This window comes from Mercurialis annua, linkage group LG2, assembly GCF_937616625.2.
Source record: "Mercurialis annua linkage group LG2, ddMerAnnu1.2, whole genome shotgun sequence".
Lineage (NCBI taxonomy): Eukaryota > Viridiplantae > Streptophyta > Magnoliopsida > Malpighiales > Euphorbiaceae > Mercurialis > Mercurialis annua.
In genome coordinates this window covers 45,552,785-45,577,433 of record NC_065571.1, presented here as the reverse complement: position 1 = coordinate 45,577,433, position 24,649 = coordinate 45,552,785, and the positions used below count along the sequence as shown (strand labels likewise).

Below are 24,649 nucleotides of genomic sequence, written 5' to 3'. Positions count from 1 at the left end.
ACGGGAAACACGAAACAATCTTTTTCCTAAAAGACGAAGTTTGTCGCGACGACTTCTAGTTAGACACAACCATATATCGAGATAAACATCATGAAGTCAAAACACTAGAAGCTCGAAAGTGATCAGACCTTTTGAGCTAGCCTAGTGTAAACACGAACGTTTAGGACGTGTCTTTCGAACGACGTCAGAATCAGGCGAAAAGAGTTACATCTTTACATGTGTAAAGAATGTAAATAGTTGCGAACGATAGAAAGATAATTAATAGATAGTGCAGAGTCTTATGTCGAGAGCAACTTACGTAAACCCCGTTTTATGAAAATAAAAGTATTTGATCAAAATGAAATGTTTTGAAAAGACATAATTGTGCCCGGACACGAATCATAAAAACATCACATTGACACGAATAGAATTGCATCACTACATCCATATTGCATTCATTAATAGGTCATGCATCATATACATTATGCTTGTCTGGAAATGAAAAGAGGAGTGTCATTGCAACTCTTGTGATGAGAGAAGTCATCACACCGGCGCATAATTATGACATGATTTGAGAAATGAAAAGTATTGTGATTTTAAACGGATGAGTTTTTCAACGTAAGTAAGCTCAGACAGTGACTCTGTATATAGAGGCATAGAACAAGACTGATCATCTTGTTAGGCCTATATGAAAACATACGTATGTATCACGACAAGTATATAGAACGACGAGTAGTGTAATGCGAATCACAATGTATCGAGATTTGAATTGCAAATCTCTAAGGCGGTCTTGTATATTAAATACAAGAACAACGACGCTACTTTACAAACATGTAAAGTGATAGCGGCCACGTTTAAACTCGAAGCATGTTTACCTCTAGGACGAGGAAATCGAACATAGAAGTTAGTTACATCAAGGGGATATGAACCCTACGAACAAACATATGTTGTTCAAAAAGGTCGAATAAAAAGAATTGATTCATAATAATTATGAATCAAGTAGTAATAAGATGGTTATGATGGTTAGCATAAGAAGTTACTCGATAAATATATCGAGACACTTTCACCTAAAAAAACAGTATTGGATGAATGAGTGTATAAACCTAACTGTAAAGTCAACAGTTGGTGAATAATTAATCAGAGTATCGCAGCGGAAGTGTGGAAGGAAGCGAATGATAAGGTTTGATTAAGGATAGGTTAAGTGATATAAGAAGATTATGAAAATTCGAGGACGAATTTTTATAAGGGGGGAAGATTGTAATAACCCAAATTATTAAGGTATTATGTAAAGTGTCATGAGGTCTAATCGTACAGACTAAGAACGAGAATATCAGATTAAGACTGGATAATAAGGACTTAGACCGAAGCAGGTCTATTGGAATTATCGTAAAATAAGAATTTACCTGGAAAATTATTATGCGATAAATTGAATTTAATCGGGGAAAGGGAATAAAATAAAATGACTTGGAAAGTTAGAACTAATAATATTCGCGCCAAGGTCCGTGAAATATTATTAGTAAACGATCGTCATAGTTTCGTAAGTATACGAAAACGTTTTAGTAGATAGTTTGATAATTAGTTAAGAATAAGGGTTAAAGTGCAAATTAGCCGCTTTAAGGACTAAAGTGGACTTTTAACCACAAACTTCCGGAGGAAGTTGTGTTTTACTCTATCTTCTCAAGATAAGAAAATAATATCGATAAAGTTGTTATCGATAGTCATTAAAATGAAAATTGGACGAAAAAGTGCAAATTAGTTCAAAATGGAAATTTGAGCGTTTTTGGCAAAAATTGCCAAAATAAATTGTTGAAAAGTGATATTATAAGATGTGATACTAATATTATTTATTTGGAAAATAAATAATACGGAATTCATCGAGAGTCGAATGATTAAAGGATTTGTGGACTAAATTGTACGAAAGATAAGCTATAAGTGTAGAGAAAAGAGGTGGCAACTTCAAGGACCTAAATAGATATTTTACCCACTTAATATCAACATTTAAGGATGGATATTCATTCATTCAAAGAACAATTTGCAGCAAAGGAAAGGAAGAATCTGTAACTCCCTTACCCAAATTCAACAAATCTTCTAAACCCCATAACTCACTCAATTTTGGTCCGATTGATGCGATTCTTGCGGCCACGGAACGAGGAAACGATTATCTACAGATCTATGGCTTTAATTTAAGGTAATAAACTCAAATTATAGTTAGGGTTTCAGGTCTAATATTTCGTTTTTTTGTTAAAGTTTGATGGAATTATTGTTTGAGTATCTATGTTGACTATTAGCTATGAATTAAGTGTTTTGATGGATGATTTGTGATTACTTGAGGCTGATATGTTGAAGGTAGGTCTTGGCCGAATAAAATGAGTTTTGAATGGTGAAAATTGGTTAATAAATGGCCTAGGTTTTGCGGAAATTCTAGGTGAATTCATGTGATAGTTTGATGATTGAATTGTTGAATGAATTGATGGTGAGTTTGAGGATTGTGTTTGTATGTTGTGGACCTTAAGCCCTGGGTAGGCTCTGTCCAGCCCCTCCCATGTCCCGGATTGGCTTTCGTTTAGTAGTGTTAGTAGGTATTAGTTCAACGGAAACTAGTTAGGCGTTTTTGCAGAAAACTGTTCTGCAAAACAGCCATGTTGCAGAGGCTATATCTTGGGCTATATAACTCGAAATCAAGTTCCGTTTGTTGGTACGAAAACTTTAAGATGTTAACTATAATTGTCTAGTTTTACGTTTTCTCTAAATCTGCCTCTAAACCGCTCATATAAGGCCGAACATTTTGGTGTGTAATCTGCTCTGCTGTTTTGGACAGCCCAACGTATAAAATTCCAGGCTTGATTCCGACACCTTCGGGTGCGAATTTCATTCCGAGACCTGAACAAAAGTTGTAGGCGACATTCTAAACTTTAAGAATGTCAATTTTGTTTAGGGGTCAGACTATTTTAAGTAAGCGGTTTCGATAGCCGAAGTTGGCTAGAAACATAATTTTGGATAAGTTAAAAATAGCTAGAATTTTATTAATTCTTGCTATTATTATATTTGCATAGATCGGACGAGCGACTATCGACGAGGCTTGAGAGAAAAAAAACGGATCGAGATATCGTCATTCTTATTTGAAGAGTTTGGATAGCAAGTGGTGAGTACACTTTAAATTACTCGCTAATATTCGTAAAGCTACGTATTTTAATACGAAAGCTATATGAATATTTTTATGTTTAAATGTATGTTTTTAAAATGCATATATATGTATGTTTTGAAAATGATGTTTTATTGTATTGCGCTATTTTAATAATAATACAAGTAAATGAAAAGAGTATATATGTTTAAACATCGGGGATGGGTAAAGTAATAAAATGTGAATCGAACCAAATATAAATAAAAAGAATATAGTACATTCCTATATGTACTATTATGCAAATATTTATAAAGAAACTTAGTACGTTCCTATACGTACTATTTATCATAACAAATACCCATATGTGCGTGTGTTATAAATGTATGTTGTAGATTGTTTTGTGCATGTCATGGTCCATAAAGGATCAAGAAAACCAAAGATGAAATATCAAAACGACTAACTTATGTAATAAGAAAATGTACTATGGTATATCCAATAATAAGAAATCGAGATACGAGGTTGAACTCGATAGAACTATCACGGGACCTGTATCTCATCCATTCTCGATAATAGTCCTCGGGACTCATACGAAATAAAAAGTAAATATACATCGAGAAATTGTACGAAACAAGATCGCGAAGTAATACGGAACAAACACTCCTATTGAGTGACAATAGGAATTATATGAATCGACAGTTAAGTTCAAAAGACCTGCAGGGTGCAGAGTCCGAATGCAGACACGAAGGTAACTCGGTTGAACTATCTCGGGACCCGTGTCTAAGGAGTAACTCGGTTGAATTATCTCGGGACTCCTATCGATTGTTTGGGATTGAGAAATGGTACAAGTAACTCGGTTGAATTATCTCGGGACTGTACCATATGGTTATGGGTAACTCGGTTGAACTATCTCGGGACCCAACCATAAGGATCAAGTCACAAGAGACTTGCCAATGATTTAGTTCGACTTAGAATCATGATGATATAAACTAAGATTTAAGATTCGGTCGAAAACTAATGAAACAAAACGAGAGAAGAAAAATATCAAAACCATAATAAGAAATCGAAGATGTCAAATACGTATAAACTATAAGTTTATGAAATAAACAAAGAGATATGAAGGAAAGGAAACAAGGTATGCAATATGATTTCAAAAGAGTATTTTCTATATACAAAGGGGGTTTTCAACGGTTTTAACCCTTTATGTGATATTGCGTGTGATTTGGTGAACTCACTCAGTTTTATACTGACCCCGTTGCTCCTCTCATTTTTCAGGGATAGCATGATATTATTTGGAAACTCAAGCTTCCGAAGTTTTAATTCTCGAAAGTCATTTGCACAAGAAGTGAAAGAAGGTTTTCATTCTAGCGGTCCGCAGTAGTCTAGATGTTTTTTTTTCTATGTATTTGTCTAGCGCATTTTAACTCTGATATTTTTGTAAAATGGGGTCACATGTATTTTGATATATGAAAAATGATTTGATTTGCGAAAAATTTACACAGGATTTTAGGCTTGCTACGGGTTTCGGAGCTACCACTCCCATTCCCTAGCGCCGGTCGCGACTCATAAATTTGGGTTGGACACTTAGCGAAAGCATCATGCTTCTGAAACTAAAGAATCAAATAAAATAGAAAAGAAATACAACTAGTTCTAAAATACAAAGCTGAAACAGCTAACAAAAACGATAAGAAGTCATCCTACTAAAATCGCTAGAGATGACTGAATTACAAAAAGCAGGAGCTGAATCCCACCAAAGGAACGAGCTCGCTGAAACTCCATGCTTTGCTAAGCTTTCTGCTGCCATATTTCCTTCTCTGAACAAGTGAGAAACCCGAAAATTCATTTGAGAGATGTATTGTAGACATTGCAACCATTTCTTTTTAACCGACCAGGGGACAAGGTTCGATTTTGAAGTTAACAACTTAACCACATAAGAAGAGTCACATTCTAACCAAAGTTGGTGCCATCCCTTGTTCCAAGCCAACTTAATTGCCTTCATCGCTGCCATAAGCTCAGCCATGCAAGCAAATGAAACACCAATACTGAACGCAAAACAACCCCTCGGAAAACCCCTTGAAGTTCTGAAAATACCCCCTCCTCCGGCAGCTCCCGGAGAACCAAGAGCGGATCTGTCGGTATTAACTTTTATCCAATCCATTGGTGGAGGAAACCAGCAAACTGAAATTAATCTAGGAGCTCTTCTAGGAATTCCTTTAATATGAAAAATATTCAAAATACGGAGATCATTCAAAGAGTTAGACATGGTACCTATGAGGAAGAAACTTGTCTCTTTAATTAAATTCCAAATCTGCCGAAGAACCACATGAATATTAGGCAACTCATCATCAAAAGTAACGGCATTATGAGTTCTCCAGATCACCCATATGCTGCTTACGATTGCAGCATTCCAAAGAGTTTTGACTTGGGAACTGAAGTCTGCGGCCATGGAATCAACAAACAGGTCGACCACTGAACTAGTTATGGGCAAACTTCTGCCAAAGATCTCAGCAATCGCCTGCCAAATTTGAACAGTAAAATTGCAGGTCAAGAACAAGTGGTTGGATGTCTCCTCCGGTGCAGTGCAAAAATGACAACGAGATGGAAAATTCAATCCCTTCTTTTTCAAATTGTCATCAGTTGGCAACTTATCATGAATGACTCTCCAGCACGTCAATGATCTTGAAGGAGGAAGGAATTCCTTCCAAATGAAAGAGTGCCAACTGACTTAAACATATTATCAAAACAAGCATCGCTTTTTAAAACGTTTTTCATATATACAAACACATCAATACAATCACATCTAATTCAAACATTTCACGTATCCAATAATATAAATGAGTAAAATGTACTCATGCCAAGCTATCCAATCTTTAACGATTTTCTTGTCTTGGTCGAACCCCTTAGCCAAAACCGTCAATCAGTAGCTCGCCGATACCTATTTCACAATCAAAATTCGAATACGTTTAAATTTAATAAACGTATAACTGATAACCATATACCTAAGCTATTACTTTAGTTCAACTTAATTCATCTCAATCAATTTCTTTTAAGTTTGATATTTTATTAAATATCCACTTTAGCTTTTAAGCATCGGCGGTTTTATTTAAAATCGATAATGTATTTAATCATTTTAAATATGTATAATTTAAATTTCATTATTAAAATGTGTAGATCTCGTCCTCCTCGTTCCGTGGCCATAAGAATCGTTCAAAACGGATCAAAAACAAGAAAGTTATGCTTGATTGAAGAGTTTTGCATGTGGTGTTCTTGATGAGAGGAGGGTTACAAATTTTAGGAGCTGAGATCAAATGAATTTCTGGGTTTAAAACTCAAATAAAAATCCTTTTATATTTATGACAAAATTCCTCTTTGATCCTTAAGGTTGCCACCTCCTCACGCTTTAATTCCTAACTATTCTTTCGTCCAATTTAGTCTGTCGAACGCTAAATAATTTAAGTCCGATAAATTTGGTATTTTTTTTTCACTCTCACAATTCCATTTCTGATGATTTATTTTGGCAATTTTGGCAAAAAACGCTCAAATTACAATTTGAGCTAAATTGCACTTTTTCCAATTTTTTTCGTCCAAATTTCATTTTGATAATTATCTGTTACCATTTTATCGGTATTATTTTTATGAATACTAATTCCCGTCAATTGTCTATTTAATTTCTATTTTCCGGGAATTAAACACTCATTTACCAATTTTGAACTAAAGTGTACCTTTAGCCAATTTTTCAAATTACTTCTTTTTAAATTAAATTTCATTTCTCTTATGAAATATTATTATTGAAATTTTGTTATTAAAATTTGAATGTCGACCTACTCGGATCCTCTTTTATTATATTTTCCGCTCAATTTCTTATTTTTCTCATTTTAATCTTTTACAATAAAAACACCGCTTATATTTAAAATACCTCAATTTTAGAGTATTGCAACTCTGAGAAAGACAAACTCAGAGTTCTGGCGGAGATGGATGGAGTGGAGGAGGATGGCTATGGCTGGGGGTTAGGGGTGGCAGCTATTGTAGGCTATTAGTTTTAGTTTTTTTTGGATGAGGGGCATTTTGCGTGTTTTGGATTTTTAGACTATTTATTAATGACTAGTTTTGCATTACATGCTACGCACGTGGCTCGTAACGTGACTTGTCAATTTATATGAAGTAAATTCGTTATAATTATAACTATTTATTTTATTTATAATTAATATTAAATTAATTAGAGTTTTTAAAGGAAATAAATAGAATAATCTAATATGCATAAATTTAGATTTTGTAGTTTCCTTATATCATTAAAATATCACCAAAATTTTTTTAAAATATTTTTGTAAGAGTGCATTATATTTGTTATTTCGAGCACCACTGATCTCAGGTGTCTAACTCTAATGTTAAATAAGCTAGAAATTTTTATTGGATTAACAATGTATATTATACTAATAGTTGTAGTTTAGTAAAATGAGTTTAAAATGGTAATAAAATACCTTATTGAAATACCATGGAATTAGGGAAAGAAAGGGAGAAATTGGAGATAGTTTGAGAATAATGAAGTCGTGAGACAAATCTATAAAATAGAAAAGTATTTTAATTGAATTTAAAGTAGTTTAAATTAGCTAACTTTTAGATAGGACAATCCTTATTCAATAAACAGTTAAAATACCCCCAATTAAAATCTACAGCCTTGTATGTTTATTATACATAGGACTCTAACATTGCTATTTGCTATTCTACTATCTCTTTAATTATATTTTTATTTAGACTTGTCTCGCGTTGTGTGTTACGCACGTGTCTCGTAACGTGACTCGTCAATTCATGTATTATTATTTTAAAATAAAATTTAAAAAATCAAATTAATTTTCTTTATAGTTTTACACATAACTAACAAAAATTTGGACAATATTAATTGCGTTGCTAGTGTAGTCAAATCAAAAGATTGATATTTCTAATAATTTAAAAAAAATTAGCTTAGCTATTTTTTCTATACTCAACTCCTTAGTTATAATACAATTTTATTTTAACTAAAATTCTAATTATAATAATTGTTTAGCAATTAATTAAATAATTAATTTGTTAATAACAATAAAACCATTATTTAATATAAATAAAAAAGGGTTATTTCGTAAATTTGCCTGTCCCCCCCCCCCATCCGTACTTTTATATATAGTATAGATAGATGTATTAGATGATGTAGATGATGTAGAGCTTGTCTTCTTTTTTTTTAACTCCCACATCAACAAATGTTAATGGTGTGAGTAAAAAGATGGAACGAAGGGATTTACTGGCTTCTAAAATCGAAGTTCAAGAGATTTACAAGCCACATTTGAAAGTTAGACGATCGTGATAAAAGGCCAAAAATTCTGGAATGGTAGGTAATTTTAACTCAAACATAAATATTGATGATTAATTTCGCCATATTTTATAATTTATATTATAAATTATGTTAAAATCCATGATTTAAGTTGTATTTTTTAAAATAATAAGAGTCAAAGTTCAAAAGTAGAAAAAATACCAAGTTTCTTCAGTACTTATAGTTGATGGTATGTTTTATTTTAAAAATTGATTAAAAACTATATTTATGATAAATAAAATTATCTCTTTATATTTTACTTTTTTCATATAATTTTTGATATTAAATATAAATAATACTAAAATAATTATTTTAAAAAATTGATTAATTATTATAAAATGTCACATAATAAAATTTAAATTTTTTTAAAAATTATAAAATAAAATAAAATTGCTTAAAATATAAAATAACTAATAAAACACCTAAATACAAAAGTAAAGATATAAGGTAAAAGAAAAAACAATCTTTCAACCTTTAAAAACATATAAATAAACTAAACATATAACTTATAAAACACCTAAATTTATTTTCCGCCATTTGGACCTTCAATGCCTTTAAATAGTGCAAATAAATTCACACGCTCAAAGAAACCATATAAATAACTAAAAATGTGATGTGATAAGTGGCAAAGAAATAAGAAAAATTTAGGTATTTATTCCAAAAATAAAAATATTTGTACTTTATATCTCAACACGGAAAAGTTACAGAAAATATCTCATATTTTTTTCAGATTTATGTTTTTACTTTGGGTATTAAAATATTTATGATTTTACTCCGTTATCATCTGGTTATAATCATTATATAATTTATTTTTTACGCAGGTTATCATACAATTATCATTATCTTATCATACTTCATTATCATTTAGTTATCATACTGCAAATATTGATACTGACATGATAATCAGACACTATTTTATCATATCATTATCATAGATATTATCATGACATTATAATCTCCGAATCATATGATAATGTTATCATAACGACATTTGTTATGGTAAAAATATGATAATCTAATACGTTTTTATGCATAATTTATTTTTTCTGCATCGTTATGATAACAACATGATAAAATAGTGATACCCATATGATAATCAGAGTTGTTTTTTTATAAAAAAAAAAACTATTTTTTTGCAGTGTTATGATAATGCAGTGATACTCATATGATAATCAAATACTTCTTTTTCTGTAGAAATTTTTTTTTTATGTAGAAAATTATTTTTTTCATCGTATAATGGTTTTTCATGCAGATTTTTAGATCTGAAATTGAAAAAATCAAAGAGTAATTTATTTAGATATGAAAGTTAACATAAATCGTATTAATCACCACGAATAAAAAAATCACTAAAATCAAATCTGAAAAGAACGACGGAGCGACGGTTGAATGATGGCAGCGACGGTAACCGGTGAAGGAACGACGAAGAAGAAGAGAAGAAATGAAAAAGAAGAAGAAATAAGAAAAAGAAAAAAATGGCGGCAAAAAGCCAAACAGATAAGAAGAAGAACAAAAAGAAGAAAAAGTGAGAGAGAGAGTGAGAGAATAAAGAGAAAAAAATTGACAGTTGTCATTTGAGAGTAAAAAAAAATATGATTAGAGTAAAATAATAATAGAGGTTAGTATAATTATAATATAAAAATGTGTCAGAGTAAAAAAAATAGTAATTCCTGAAATACATGTTTTGATAACTTATTTATATTTTTACCTGTCAAGTTTTGATTTTTTTTTCTGACTTTTTCAATTTATGAAATATCTTTGTTTTTTTTATTTCACAAATACCTTTTTCGGTTTCCAATTTCGGTTTTCGACTCGGTTGACCGAACTCACCGATTACACAATCTTATTTTTCATTTTTTAATAATTTAATTTTTTTATAGTTTTTTTTCTGGATTTTTTTATAGTGCAACAATAGTGTATATATAGTGTTTTTATAGTGTAAGATTAGTGTATATATATATAGCCTAATCACTCAAAAACCCCTCATTTTTAAACTTTTTTTCAATTCCACCCCGACGTTGAAAATTTGTCAGTTTTACCCACTTTTAAATTTTCCGTTTTCAATTGTACCCCAATATTTTAATTTTTGTTAATTTTTTTACTTAAATGATGAAATCATTCAATTAATTAAGTCTAAACATGAAATTAAATTCTTTTTTATTCAAAAAAGTACAAATAAGTCCTTTATTTTTAAAAACTAACTAAAAACCATAATCAAATTAACACTAATTTAAATTCTTAATTAATTTAACTAAATTTAAATAAATTTTAAAAATATACAATTAATATATGCGAGACATGAAGAATGTTTTAAACAAATTTTCAAACGCAAAAGACGTTAATTTAATTTTTCAGGGTACAATTGAAACACAAAAATGCAAAATAGGATAAAATTGATAAATTTTCAACGTCAGGGTATGATTGAAAAAGGGCTCAAAGGTCGGGATTTTTTTAAGACATTAGACCTATATATATATATATATATATATATATATATATATATATATATATATATATATATATATATATATATAGTGTGTGTGTGTGTGTGTGTATAGTGTATTAATAGTGTATTTATGACATTTTGTAGTGTTTTTTGTGGTCTATACCATGAAACACTGCAAATACACCATAAACACTGCAAATGCACAATAAACACTGTAAATATACCATAGATATACTAAAAAACGGCAGAAGTACACTATAAATACACCAAAAATACACTAAAACGTAAAGATATTATACAATTACTACAAATGCCCCATAAATTAATTTGTTTTTTACAAAATCAGTAGCAATAAAAAAATCTATGAATAAGAGAAAGACAAAATAAATAATTATATGAACAATAGAACAATTTTATAAACAAAAATTATAGATGTACAATAATTTATTTACAAAATATTTAAATTATTATAAAAAATCTAAAAAATTACACAAATCTAAAAACAAGTCGAGAAATCCATAAGGTGAATGGAAGAGACGAACGGACTAGCGCGAACGGAAAAGACGAATGAAAAAATAATCGGAAACGACGAGAAATTTATCAGAAGTAGACGAATGGAAGCGCGAACGGAAAATCAAACTGAAAAGACGAACGAAAAAGTAAGCGAAGGAGATAAACTGAAAATCAAACGAAAAAGAAGCAGAAGAAAAAAAAAGAGAATTTTGAAAGAGATAAAAGAGAAGATAGAGAAAAAAGAGTGGCTATGTGAAAGTTTAACTTAAAATTAGATAAGACTTCTTTATATAGTGAATATTTTTAGTAAATAAGTTAGCTTATTAGGTAGTGTAAATAAGGAAAAGATGGATTAAAGTAGTGTAAATACTTTGTCAAAAACAGATATTTGGAAAATAATTTAAAAAAAAAACAATAAAAAGTGAGGTATTTTTTATCTTTTTTTTATTGAGGTAGGAAATCAAACTATTTTTAAAAATAAAATATTTATCCTAATTTTTTCAAGAAATAAATTAAAAGAGGCTAAGCGTTCTTTTCAAAAAAAAATTAAATTATTTTTTGCAACATTGAAAAACATCGAGGTCCAAATAGGAAAATAATAACTGAAAAAAATTATATACTCTTGCTGAAAATTTTAAAGGGTGTGTTTATACCTTTAACCAAAAGTAAAAAAGCAGGACGTCAATCCAACGCTAAATCAAATACAAAATAGAAAATTCTAAAAGCAGCACTTCACCTTTTTCTCCTTCTTCCGTCTCTTGCTTCGTCCCAACAAATTAATCTTCTGTGAAATTATTCAGAAATGGCATCAAAGCGCATCCTGAAGGAGCTCAAAGATTTGCAGAGAGATCCTCCTACTTCTTGCAGTGCTGGTATTTCTCTTTTCTTTCAGTTTTTGAGTGCTCAATTCTTGAAAAAAAAAACTAATAAAATTTGTAATCAACAGGTCCTGTTGGTGAGGATATGTTCCATTGGCAAGCGACAATTATGGGTCCTTCTGATAGCCCTTATGCAGGCGGTGTCTTTTTAGTTTCCATTCATTTTCCTCCTGATTATCCCTTTAAGCCACCCAAGGTATAATAATACTATTGATTCTTGTCTAGCTCGCTTCGTTGATTAATTGCGTTAATTTACTAGGTTGGTGCTATATTATGTCAATTACTCCAATACCCAGTTGGGTTCATTTCCATGAACTTACTGGGTCTGCCTATTATTGATAAGTTTCTCTATGTATGAGTTTGTTTGTTAGCTTTAATTGAATGATTTACATGTTCGCATTGTCGGATGATTATTTTCTTGTGTCAATTATGTTTTGACAGTCTTGTATGCACATTATATTCCCTTTTTTGATTTACTTTGTGCTCTATTGTAGAGAAACTAGTCCAGTACTATGTTTGGCGTTTTGTTTGTATTATCAGAAAAGCTTCTGAAACTTTGAAAATCTATCATTAGAAGTTTAGAATCTATTCTTGAAAAACAATTTAGGCTTTGTATATGTGTATCTTATCTTTTTTCGTATAAAATTTGGATATATATTTGACATGGCTTGATTGCATAAAATTTCAGGTTGCTTTTAGGACAAAAGTCTTTCACCCAAATATTAATAGCAATGGAAGCATTTGTCTGGATATTCTCAAGGAACAGTGGAGCCCTGCACTAACTCTCTCCAAGGTTTGATTTCACTGTGGTCTTTGTTTCTTTTCTCTTTCGATGTCCAAGCGTTGTTTGTCAAGCAGTTGCGCTTGCAGTTGGAAAATTTGCGAGCTACACGCTTGATTTTCTTTCAAACAAATTTCATCATAGTACTTTTCTTAACAGAAGCATTTATCAGACCCTCATTGATATCAAACTCAAAACTATGAATACCAAAATCCATGAACTGGCAAAAGTCCATGAACTGGCGCTCCTTAGGCTTAGCCTGGATGCCTAGGCTCTCACTACTGCATATCCGGAGGTTGCAGGTTCGACCACGACCTCTGCCGTCTGTTGTTACGGCTGAATTAAAATCCTAATAATCGAACATCTGATTCACTGATATCTATCTCTTTAAAAAAAACATGAACAGAGTCTGCACTAGTTTGCTTTGCCGTAAGCATTTGAGTCCAGAATTTCTATCTGGAAACTGAAATTGAATTGAAATCCGTCTATGGTTTAGGCAAGTATGCAAGGCGCTCCTTAGGCGTGAGGCGACTCGGGCGATGGCCTAGCCGCCTCAACACCTGAAAAGGCAGGTGACGTCACAGAGGCGCGACTTTTGGCCTTATTTCTATTCTTTTTTAAATTCAATAGTGTTTTAGTTGTGTGGGGTCTTCTAGAGTTTCATTACAAGCTTAAGTCTTTTAATATAGCTGCGGCCAGCCAACTTTTTATATTCTAACCTAATTAGTTTAGGTTTTACTTTGTTAAATTTATTCAAAGGCTGCTGGCAGCAGCCTTTTCATATTTTGACCTAATAAATTTTGGTTTTACTTATCTTAAACTTTTAAAAGGCTGCTGCCAGCAGCCACTAATTATGTTTTAACCTAATTTAAGTCTATAAAAATAACATTTAACAACAGTATTGATTGATGATTAGTAGTTTTTTAATTTAGAATTGAATTATTTGATTATGGTACATTTAAGTTTTTAAATTATATTTGAACTTTTTTAAATACATAGGGTTTTTAATTATATATATATATATATATATATATATTTGCAGTCGGCCGTCACCTTTTTGTCCAAAAGGCTATGCATCGCCTCGCGCCTCAGGCTATAGGACCCCAAGTCGCCTCGGGTCGCCTTATGCATTTAATAACTATATATTGGATGATAATTCTCTAAATAACTCTGAACAATTATTCAGGATTTTAGTTTGAAGTTAGAACACGTGATTTTATCTTGTTTTTAAGGTGTATTCTCTAGGTAGATGGGTATAGAGATGGGGGGTCATGCAGTAATAATGCCCAGGTCCTGAAATTCTTATTAGAGATGCTCTTACTTATGTGGGAAGTAGTTTTCTTCAGTGTTCCATATATGAGCACTACACACTGAAATTGGTTTGCGATTTACTTTATAAATTATTATATTAAATTGGCAATATATGATATTCAACTCTCTGTTGTTACTTTGAGATGGTAGTTATAAAGGAGAAGTGCTTATGGTTGCAATATTTGAATTTTACTACAATGAATCAACTGATTGAATGACAAATGTACTTCATATGGTTCTAGCAAGGTTCATTGAATCATTATAAATTTATACATACCAAAATGCATCAATCATTATTAACGCGGGTTCATGGATGATGAGCAGAGTTTCTATTGTTTAGGTCGGCCTATCCTGTAACTATCGACTCAGTTTCATGGCTTTGCTTTTGAAACTTTTGGGTTTGTTATTGATATGTTAGGATATTCTAAAACTAATACTGCTAGTTCTGAAAGTATTCAAACGTTCACCTTTCTTTACTTCAACTCATCAGTGACGCATTACTTGAATCCACCATATGGTGCCTAAAACCCATACAGTTATTATGTATTAAAAGATCAATTGATGCCTTGAAAATGAATTTTGCAAGGGCCCACTCTTGCTTGCATGCAAGTACTTCAGTTTATGGTCTTCGTAAACTTCTTAATTCTTGTACTTATGGGAAAAGATGCAAATATGCTCTTAACCTTAATGTTTACATCTGAAAACAAGTAAGCTCCTCTAAATCTTATCTTAATTACACCGTCAAAGTTTAGAAATGGCTCAATTATCCCCTCTTGTGAAACGGTGTTTAACGTTCCGTTTTTCAGGAGGGGTATGATTGAAGTTTTTTAAAGCTTTGAGGGTGTATTTGTGATAACAAAATTCAAAATGAACTTATTTCACGACATAAACATTAGGGGATATTTACATTTTTTGTTCATGTTTATTTGAAAATTAATTTAATTATGGTATTTGTGAAATTAAATTGATTTTACCTTATACGAGAGGAAGATCTTTTGATGATGGTTAAATATTGACAATTTTTTTTCTATCTTGTAAACATATCATACAACTCTGCTGTATTGACAAATCAAACTTGATGTGTTTATATTGAGCAGGTTCTCTTGTCTATATGCTCTCTGTTGACTGATCCAAACCCGGATGATCCTCTTGTGCCTGAAATAGCTCATATGTACAAGAGCGACAGGGCCAAATATGAGACCACTGCTCGAAGCTGGACACAGAAGTATGGCATGGGTTAATTAGAAACGTTTCTTTCACCAAAATTGAAAGATATTGCTGCCTCATATATGTTAGGTAAATAATGCAAGTATTCAAAATTGGCCTTTACCTTTTTGCTCTTGTTATTGCAGACTAAATCCGATCTTATTTGTCTGTAAATTTGGAACTTACTGAGATATATCAAACTGTAATATAATGTTCCCTTGATTGTTGTCAACTGAATTGCTCTACCTTCTCTTTTCTTTTCGCTCCTTTCGCTATATTTCCGTTATTATGCTGTTGATCGCATGTTATAGATTCAGAAGGATTTGTGTCGATGCCATGATTAGAACTCTCGACCATAACTAGGGGTGTGCACAATTGAATCGAATTGGAAAACTAATTGAATTGATGGTCATTTTGGTTAGAAATATTTCAATTTCCATAAAATCAGTTCAGTTTTGAGAAACATAAAAGTTTTAGTTTGTTAAACTGAAATAACCTATCAAACTAACATATTTTGGTTCAGTTTGATTAATTTTATTTATCAGTTTTGGTTTTTGACTAATTTCAAGCACTTAGTTATAAATAAGTTTCGATTTTGTTTTTGTATTTTCATTGATTAAAATCGAATTGATTAAATTAATTAATTAATTCGATCGATCCAAATGGTTTTAGTCAATTCAGTTGATCCAAAATAGAGTCTATTGAATTGCATGATTATGTTGTTTAATCATGCAAATTTAGTGGCCCAGGTTTCAATGTAGAATAAAAATTATTGGGAACAATTTCTTGTCTTTTCACCAAAATAATTGATTTGGCAAAAAAAAAACCAAAATAATTGATTAGAAATCTTGCTTTAAACATTTTTTTGTCAAATCTTGCTTTAAACATTGGCAAAACGTTTTTCTGAATATTCACTGTTTGTTATATTATGACAAGTTGAAATTATTGAAACATTTAATGGACTAGTTTCGCATTACGTGCTACGCACGTGGCTCGTAACGTGACTTGTTATATTAAATTTATTTATTTATAATCAATATGAAGTTAATTGTAATTTTTATTAGAAATCAAAATATATTATTAATTTTATTCTACTAATATTTAAAGTGTATTAAACTTTTTGAACTTAATTATAAAATAATAATTATTTATTTAAAAAAAATTGATTAAGTGCCAACAACATACACTCCATCGAATCTAGTGTTATAACTTGTAGACGATGTAACCATTTCACGTGAATAGACATATGTTCTTAGCAAAAATATGGAGCAATGTAAATAAAAACATGAAGCAACGTAAATAAAATAATAGATTATTAAAAAAAATTAGTTAGTTTTGTTTGTTTCACTCAAGTCAAATTTTAGTTTGTTATAATTATATTAACATATCTTAAAATATAAATAATGGTAAAATTAGTTAGAATTTCTCTTAAAGTTAAATTATATATAATTTTCTTATAATTAAACCTCTAACATTTTTATTTTGTTGTATTTTTGTTCTTCTGATTAAAATCCATGTTTAAAATTAAATAAATAAATTACATATCTAAAGGTTCTAATTATAATATATCTTTAACAATTATATGTATATATTGATATCTATTCATCTTTCTTTTTATCCTAAATATTAACTGATTACTTTTTGGTTAGAAAAATTATCAAAATTTTGTATCCCTTAGCATTGTTTGTTTATTTTAAATTAACCAAAAAGAATTTGGACAATTTAATTTTTGTAGTTCACTCGTACCAAAATTATGATATCCCTAGGGCTAGTATGGTGTTGCTGGCAACTTTTCTAAATATATCTCAATATCTCAACTTGTGGAAACATATAAGTTGAGAGATTGTGGAAACATATAAGTTTTTGTACCATAGAAAATTTGTTTAATAACTCTCTCAATTAAAATCTAAAACATGAATGGTTGGTTATCTGTAAACAATGACTTATTTAGACAAAACACAGTAGTTAGCAAATTTAATCCCATTTATACGATCATAAGTTTCATTCTTGACAAATACCATTTGCACTTCTTTTTTTCCAGTTTTATTCTTTTGATTCTTGATAAATACAATCTCTGCTATTTCTTATCCCTAATTCTATTTCTTATCAAATAAAATGGCAACTGAAGGCAGGAGCAAACGCCGAACCGCTCCAACAATGGCCGCTCCAGACGACAGCGACGAACCGCTTCAACAATGGCCGCTTTAGACGACAGCGACGAACCGCTCCTCCATACGATAGCGGTGGTGCTCCGACTATAATTGGACCAATTGGCGGTGGAGGAGGAGGAGTCAAAAACATCGGAGGTGGCAGAGAGGGAGAAGCATTAATGCCACCACCGTCACTAACGCCATTATTATCTGGTGAGAGGGAAGAGGAGGAGTCCAATTAGAAATTCCTTTAATTTTACTGTATTTAATTATTATTCAATTTTTAATTTGTTCATACAATTGATTAGTTAGTTGAATTATGTATTTTTCAGGCTTCAATACCGATCACGAGTGCAGTTCCAGTGAATACGTATCCAACCCTAGCTGTCTCTATGCTTACGATCGGTCTCGTTATTACCGCTTCCTTCTTTATATAAGCTCTCAATTCAGTTTTCAATGATTTGATGATATTCATTTTTTAGATCTAGATTTTGTGTTGGAGTAATATAGTTTGCTGCAATCTCTTATTATTGATCAATTAATTTGTGGTGTTGCTAATTACTAGATTTTTTATTTTATTTTAATTCAGATCTCATAATTATAATTACATGTTATTTGTCATCAGGTTGTTACCTGTATCTGCAACTGTGTTACTAGCTGTTTCCCTGTTTTTTAAGAAAACGGTTGGTGCCTTTGAAGTGTGTGCGGGCGTGCCAGAGGTTGGACCTCAAATTGAAAATTAAAAATTGACCAAGCGATTGTGACTGATTTTCAAAGGACGTAAAAAATCTAAACGGTTCGTAAAGAAAAACTCTTGAAGAACTTTAAAAATAAGAACAAACTTCTGCAATTAAAATTTAGAATTCAACACTGTAAATGAAACTACTGCTGAAATAATGTTAAAAACAAAAGATTGAAATTGCGAAAGCTGTAAAGTGTTTACAAATGATTTCATAAAATAAAAGCTTTTGGTTGTGATAATCTCCTGAGAGTATTGAGTTTTTGTTGAATTTGGCTGGGGCTTCAAATCGTCATCTTCTTCTCCCTTTTATAGCGTCTGTAGAAACTGCCTGGTGATAACTGCCTCTTTAACTGCCCACGTCTTCACAACGCTTCCCACTTCTACAAACTGCTCCTGAAACATCGCTTTACAAAAAGCATGTGACTTCCTGGACCTTGGCCAATTGAGCTTCTGGGCTTCTTCTTCTAACGGGCTTCCGGCCTTTTGATTCTGAAATTCTCTTTTCCTCCAAGTCAGAAACAAAACCTTTGAGAAATCTCTTGGAATCAAATCTCTTGTAATTAACTTCTGACAGTGAAATCTCTTGGAATTAACTTCCGACCGTCAAATCTCTTGGAATTTAACTTCTGTAGTCGAATCTCTTGGAAATTAACTTTTACAGTCGAATCTCTTGGAAATTAACTTTTACAGTCGAATCTCTTGGAAATTAACTTTTACAGTCGAATCTCTTGGAAATATCTTGGAAAAGTCAAATCTCTTAGAAATCTCTTGGAAAAGTCAAATCTCTTAGAAATCTCTTGGAAAAGTCAAATCTTGAAATTAAATCCTCCACGTCAAATCTCTTAGAATTAATTTCTCCACGTCAAATCTCTTAGAATTAATTTCTCCACGTAGCTTATGGGCTTTATGGCCTTCGGGCCATATTTTAAATTTTAGCGCAAACAATGCCCCCTATATAATTGGCTTTTTAGAAATAAAGCCATTTATATATATATATCCTTGTAGCTAAATTTGAAATTTTTTAGATTTCATATGGTTAGGCCTAAGGTTTTATTTTCTGAAATTGATAAAGCTTTTTGGAGGTGTGAAAATCCATTAGAAACAATGGAATTAAATTCACAAAAAGCAAAAGGTGGAGAAATTTCAGAAGTTGAACAAGATTCTTCCCCAAAAAAATTAGAGCAAAACCCTAATTCCAAAGCTCAAATCAATTTTTCTCCCAATCTAAAAAATACTAAACCCCAAAAGATGTCAATAATTGGAGAAGGAAAGGAAACAACCACCGCCAAGACAATCACGGCAGTCGGCAGCTCCCCCTCTCCCACGGCAGCAGGTGCGTGTTCAGCTCCAATCCCAGGCGTTTCAGTGGCGGTGAAATCAGGCAACGGCAGCGTCATCCCTCTCCGCCAGCAGCTCGACTCGGTGGCCAGCAGCCGCGACCTTCCTTTCCAGCAGCAGCAGTTTAATCCGGTGGCCAGCAGCGGCGGCGTCGTCCATCTCCGCCAGCAGCTCCATCCAGTAGCCAGCAGCGGCGATCTTCTTTTCCAGCAGCAGCTCGGCGTGGTGGCCAGCAGCAGTGGCGCTGTTCCTTTTCTGCAGCAGCTCAATCCGGCCAGCAGCAGCGGTGCTGCCCCTTCCCAACAGCAGCTCAATCCGGCCAGCAGCAGCGGTGCTGCCCCTTCCCAACAGCAGCTCAATCCGGCCAGCAGCAGCGGTGCTGCCCCTTCGCAACAGCAGCTCAATCCGGCCAGCAGCCATCCTTCTGCAGGTGGGTTTTCTTTTCCCTTCTTTTTTTTTTTTATATAAATTAACTAATTTTCTGTTTAACTAATTAATTTTGTTTCATAAAGGAAAAATAAAATAAAATTTTGTTGAGGTGATTTTAAATTTTGTTTATTGGTTGTAATTTAGAAATTAGGATTTATTTTCTAAATTCCTTACCAATAATGCCATAGGTTTTGATATAGTGTATCGATTTTAAAAATCTCCTCTGGCACCTGACAAGTCCATTGTCTCTTTTTGTCTGATACAAGTAGCTACTCCTTTTGGACTCAATTCGGCTTCTATTCCGAATTCTGCGATTTCTACAGAGTTGCCCTGTGCTCCTCTAGCAAATAAACTTTTGCACAAAGACCTGTTTCAGTCTTCAGGTAAAACTAAACTTCAATGTCTTTGAGAAATATTATGTCTCATTTGTAGTTTGCTAAAGTGTTTGCCATCAATTCAACAGGTTCTCTTGCTTCCAACAACACCAATTTTTCTGAGTTTGCGGCAAATAAACCAGCTTTTACCTCTTTTACCATGAAAACCAATTTCACTCCTTCCATAGGTGTAGGTAAGTAAATTTCAATTTTACTTATTATGTTTGTTTTGTGAATTGGTTGGTTGGAATGTTTAAATATGCATGTCTTTGTAAATAGTTTAAGATATTTGAATGTTGTGCAAATTTTCTTTTTTCATTTTGTGAGTTCGGCTAGAATTTTTAGCCTGTATACATCACAAAACCTTTGGATAGACATGCTAAATGTAATCTAAGGCCGTTAGGCCTAAACTCATTATCTAGCTTGCACAAGTTTATTCAGTTCTTTTTCAACTATTTTACAACTCAAAATGGGTATGTAATTGGCTAACATTTAGAGACTAATAACAACCAACTACTTGCTCAAATTAGCCAATTTTGGATATTTGCATATTTTACATTCTAGATATTAAACTTTGTACTTACAGGATCTCGGGCTGTAGCCATTCCAATTTCTCCTCTACTTGCCGCACTGACCAATGGAAAACAAAATATTGAGAAGGTATATCCTGTGACCCTTTTCTTTTGGAAGTTATATTTGGAGTCTGACCAAAATTTGTTTCTTTCAGAATTTTTACTCACAGATTCTAGATCCCTCTCTTCTTGCACCTTTCCCTCCTTACATCCTCTTCAAGTAAGTCTGTGCACTAAATCTTCTTGAATTCTGCATCATAAGTTTATGTTGGTTTTGACCAAACACTACTACAGGGATACTTCCTTGGTACCTACTTCCAAGAACGGCCTTATTATACGAGGGATTGGCAACAAAAATGTTCCAGAAGATCCTCCATTCCCACTTCAGAAGACGGACTCATTACTACTGGATTTTGAAGCTAAAGACACTACAGACTCTTTACTTGGGAACAAGTCATGGCCGCGGCTAACGACCGGATGGACATTGTGGATAGCCCGCTTGCGACTTTATTTTGAAAAAGATTGGGAAAGGCTTGGGTTACTTCAATTGATAAAAATGAGTGAACAATCTTTTGACTTCCATGCTGGTATGTGTAGGTCGTTTCTTCGATACTGGAGTCCTTCTGCCAATTCTTTCCTTTTCCCTTGTGGTCCCATGTCTGTTACTCTGAAGGATGTATTTATGCTTACTGGACTTCCAGTTATTGGTTTCGATGCTCCCTGTTTATTTGAGGTAGACCAAAAACAACTGTTCTCTTGTCCAGACTATCACAGCTACAAGGCATGCATTGAGAAGTGGTGCAGAGGAATGGAGACCCCTTCTTTGGAGGAACATACAGAATTTCTATGGGTTCTCATCTGTAAGTTTATTCTGTGTACCCCTTCTGGTGCTCCCACCAAGGAATCTCTGAGGTTGGCGAGTAAGTTGGCCACTGGGACTTTTGTGGCTCTAGGGTTTGTATTTCTGGGTGCTTTTTATCAGGCTCTCCAACAGTGTGTTACCAACAAGCCCTTAGCCAGGTTGGGAGGTCATATGTGGTTGCTACAACTGTGGATCTTCTCTTACTTCCCTGAGGTTAGGGGCAAAGTACCAGGTCCTCTTCGTATTTCCATTATGGATCTTCTGGAGGCTAAGTGTTGTTTAGAGGAAGGTGCAGTTTTTGACTTTTTGGGAGCTTTAACCACTAGAGAGGCATCTGCTTTCTCTGTTTTTGATCTCCCTTTTCATATGCCTCTCTGGATGGCTATCTTTTCTGGTTACCCCAGTGCCCTTCTCTTGGTTAAGAGAAAGCTTCTTTGTGCTTTCACCACTTCTAGAGTATTGTTTGTGGGTGGATCCCAGGCTTTTTCCACTCGTTCTTCTAGCCAGCATCTTGTGTGGAAAGTATATATGAGCAGTCTCTGGAGTAGACAATTTGGGATTGGTCCTGGCCAGATTCATCCTTTCTTGGCTCTTTATGCTACTCTGACTGAGTGGACTAGCAGTGTTGTGGAGAAACTCTCGAATTTGCATGTTCACTATCGCTGTCCTTTAGTGGAGAATTTGTCCACTTCTCATGACTTCGCTTCTTGGTGGACAGAGTGGTTCCAATTGATCCAGTCCATGCGTGCAGGTAATAATCTCAATTCTGCACTTCATCATTTGCTTCCATGTCTGATTTTTATCTTTGCAGCCGCCAAAACTCCTAAGAAGTCTACCTCCTCTGGCACTCCTAAGGAAAAGGCCAAAAGAAGGAGAAATGATTCATCAGATTCCGCCAAATCCTCTAGAGAATCTTCTGGTGAATCTGCCAAATCTTCTGGTGCATCTTCTTCACAGACGAAACGGCTTAGGCGTTCTGGGAGAGTGGTGAAACCAGTTAGGAAATCTGGTGGTCCTATGCTTGACCCTGACACTGTGATCTTAGACGATGAAGACACACCACATTCTCCATCTTCTCATGCTGCATCTGATAATGAAGAAGAAGATGTCAATGGTGTTGACACAGGAGTTGATGCTGAAGACAATAGAGTTGTTGAAACAATTGAAGAACAACAAAATATCAATTCATCAGCTCCGATCTCCTCAGGTGCCGTTTCCACTTCTTCAGGTGCCACTACATCTTCTAGTGAATCTGAGGTAAGCGCGTGGCTTTCAATCAAGAATCAATATTATTTTCCATTTCTATTGAACTGACCCATTTTCACTCCAACTTTTCAGGAAACCATGTCACAAATCAAGAAGCTCTCTTCGATCTTGAATGAAGACGAAGACTTAGTGGATTTGAGCTTCTTGGACGAAATGGTTGCCCCAGAGGTTAATACTTCCTCGGTTCCTTCTCCAGCTGATGTCCATAATGCCCTTTCTGTGGTCAAGCGAGTTATGGGCCAACACATTTCTGCCATCACGGATTCTCAGAAGGAAGATCTGGTTTCCTCTTTCAGCATCTTACGTCGTGTTCCAGATTCCATCATCACTTCTGAGGTAGAGACTGAGATTCTGGAGTCGCTGAATATGTGGAGGTCTAGTGTGGAGGTTGAATGCAGTGACCTTCCAAAGTTAGATTCCTCTAAGGCAAACAATGCTTTGTATTTGTCTTTGGGATCCAATAAGCGAGAAGTGGCCCAGCAGATTCGGGATATTGAAGCTAAGGGTGAAGCCTTTGAAGAGGAAATTCAAAAACTGGAGGATGCCATTGAAGTTTTGAAAACCAAGCAACTGGATCTCTTAGAGGCATGCAAGCCTCTGACTACTAAGTATCAGGAGATTGTTTCTCAGTTCCAACCTTTGCATGTTATCATTCGAGAGAAAAGGCATGATATGGCCGCCTGGGTCAAGAATTGTGCCAAGGCTCGCCAGGACAAAATAGATTGCCTTTCCAAGTGGAGTAAGCTGCAGCATTTTCTCTCCGATTCACTCTCTGCCTCCCTATCAACAGTTCCTTGAAGATTTTTTTTATTATTATGAACTGTTTTTAGGATAGCTTTATTTTAGACATTATGACTTCTGCTAAACCAACAAGATTTCTCCTGACTTTTCTTTTTAGATGAGAACAATTTTCATACACGGCCTTTGGCCAGTATTTGTCTGTTGTGACACGTACACTTTTACATATTTTCACTTGTGCATGCATTGCATTACAGAGACGCCATACAGGTACTTTATAAACTTCAAATGTCTTGGTGTGAAGATGGTTTTGCCGCCATTTGTTTGTTTGTGTGTTCCACACCAAGATTCACTTACAGGTACAGCCATGCATTTGCATTACACTATGTGTTTATATCCCTGATATGAAGATGGCTTTTGCCATATACTTGTGTAGTGATGTGATGTCCATATCAGGGCTTGTTTCACGAACAATGCACATGTGTCACTTACAGCCATGCATTTGCATTATGTGGCCGTTTTGTTGTGTTTGAATTTCTTTTGAACTTTAGCCTAAGTAGCCAAACAGCAGTTAAGAAAACTTTCAGGAGATGTTACTTAGAAAAGTA

At 33.4% G+C, this 24,649-nt stretch overlaps 2 protein-coding genes and 1 long non-coding RNA gene across 3 annotated transcripts; all 3 read left to right on the top strand.

Annotated features, from left to right (window-relative positions):
* Positions 1 to 2,291: 2,291 nt before the first annotated feature.
* Positions 2,292 to 4,598, top strand: LOC126668595 (uncharacterized). Its single transcript, XR_008790144.1, has 2 exons — positions 2,292 to 3,121; positions 4,373 to 4,598. It is a non-coding gene; the product is annotated as an uncharacterized LOC126668595 (long non-coding RNA).
* Positions 4,599 to 12,098: 7,500 nt separating this feature from the next.
* Positions 12,099 to 15,802, top strand: LOC126669687 (ubiquitin-conjugating enzyme E2-17 kDa-like). Its single transcript, XM_050363219.1, has 4 exons — positions 12,099 to 12,266; positions 12,341 to 12,468; positions 12,961 to 13,065; positions 15,462 to 15,802. The coding sequence occupies exons 1-4, from the start codon at positions 12,197 to 12,199 to the stop codon at positions 15,603 to 15,605; spliced, it is 447 nt and encodes a 148-aa protein (XP_050219176.1). The 5' UTR covers positions 12,099 to 12,196; the 3' UTR covers positions 15,606 to 15,802.
* A 3,764-nt stretch (positions 15,803 to 19,566) lies between these two features.
* On the top strand, positions 19,567 to 24,101 carry LOC126668594 (uncharacterized). The gene is made up of 8 exons (XM_050361783.1): positions 19,567 to 20,230; positions 20,499 to 20,612; positions 20,693 to 20,797; positions 21,190 to 21,263; positions 21,331 to 21,395; positions 21,470 to 22,788; positions 22,849 to 23,294; positions 23,376 to 24,101. Exons 1-8 carry the CDS (start codon positions 19,567 to 19,569, stop codon positions 24,099 to 24,101), a joined length of 3,513 nt encoding a protein of 1,170 aa, XP_050217740.1.
* Positions 24,102 to 24,649: the final 548 nt, after the last annotated feature.

Excerpts from the sequence above, each read along its gene's own strand:
- LOC126669687 (XM_050363219.1), top strand. The coding sequence starts at position 12,197 with ATGGCATCAAAGCGCATCCTGAAGGAGCTCAAAGATTTGCAGAGAGAT. Across the intron at positions 12,469-12,960 it reads ATCCCTTTAAGCCACCCAAG|GTTGCTTTTAGGACAAAAGT; the intron begins GTATAATAATAC and ends ATAAAATTTCAG. Across the intron at positions 13,066-15,461 it reads CTGCACTAACTCTCTCCAAG|GTTCTCTTGTCTATATGCTC; the intron begins GTTTGATTTCAC and ends TATATTGAGCAG.
- LOC126668594 (XM_050361783.1), top strand. The coding sequence starts at position 19,567 with ATGGAATTAAATTCACAAAAAGCAAAAGGTGGAGAAATTTCAGAAGTT. Across the intron at positions 20,231-20,498 it reads CAGCAGCCATCCTTCTGCAG|CTACTCCTTTTGGACTCAAT; the intron begins GTGGGTTTTCTT and ends TGATACAAGTAG. Across the intron at positions 21,264-21,330 it reads GAAAACAAAATATTGAGAAG|AATTTTTACTCACAGATTCT; the intron begins GTATATCCTGTG and ends TGTTTCTTTCAG.